This window comes from Necator americanus, chromosome V (genome assembly GCF_031761385.1).
Source record: "Necator americanus strain Aroian chromosome V, whole genome shotgun sequence".
NCBI classification, from domain to species: Eukaryota; Metazoa; Nematoda; class Chromadorea; order Rhabditida; family Ancylostomatidae; genus Necator; species Necator americanus.
Window position 1 is genome coordinate 33,324,908 of NC_087375.1, and position 801 is coordinate 33,325,708.

General features: G+C 41.3%; 1 protein-coding gene across 1 annotated transcript; it reads right to left on the bottom strand.

Annotated features, from left to right (window-relative positions):
• Window positions 1-340, bottom strand: RB195_015975 (uncharacterized protein; the record flags this gene model as incomplete). The annotated part of the gene is made up of 2 exons (XM_064206934.1): window positions 1-105; window positions 182-340. 2 exons carry the CDS (start codon window positions 338-340, stop codon window positions 1-3), a joined length of 264 nt encoding a protein of 87 aa, XP_064062815.1.
• Between the last annotated feature and the right edge of the window lie 461 nt (window positions 341-801).

Below are 801 nucleotides of genomic sequence, written 5' to 3' on the forward strand. Positions count from 1 at the left end.
TTACATGGCCCTAGCTTTTCCAGCCTTCTTCAGAGAAGATGCTGATCCTCCAGCTTTGTATGCTGCCATCTCCTTTTCATATCGCTTCTTCTCATCAGCGGCCATCTTTCCCACTTCGACTTATCAGACACCTTGGTCCATTCGACACCAGCGGCCTTTGAAACATCAACGACGCTCATACCAGGCTTGGCCGGCTTTCAGCGGTTTTAACCATAACATATAGGCCGACCGAGTACGTTTTGGAGCATTCGGGTCCTTCTTCTCCCGTTCCGCCTTCATTTTTGGCGATTTCACTTTTTTTTGGAGATGAGGAAGCAGCAGCCTTCTTTGGACGATCCATGCTAAACGTGCGCTCTTCTCCGAAGAAGGCTGGAAGAGCTAAGGCCAAGTAAATTGACAAAATGGAGACAAGCGTTCCTGTACCTTCCCGTTTATCCCTTTCTCGCGATACTTCACTCTTTAATAACTTATTATTATTTATTTATTATTTAATATTTTGGTAGGGCACCAAGAAAAGTCATTGGCTGAAATTTTGGATCTCTGCAGATGTTTTGGTTGGCTCGAAAACTAGTAGAGAAAATTTCGAAGGTGGAAGAAAAAGTTCAGAGATTATTTCAACTTTGTTTTCGAGTACCTTCCCAAAAAAAAAAACTATGGATGAAAAATAGAAAAACAAAATTCTGCACACAATGGTGACAAAGTCAGTTTCTGCAAAGATGCACAATTGTATCATATAAAATTCACTGTGAGCGTCATTATTCAGCAATTCGTGGGTTATTCCAATTTTATCTCTACCTACAG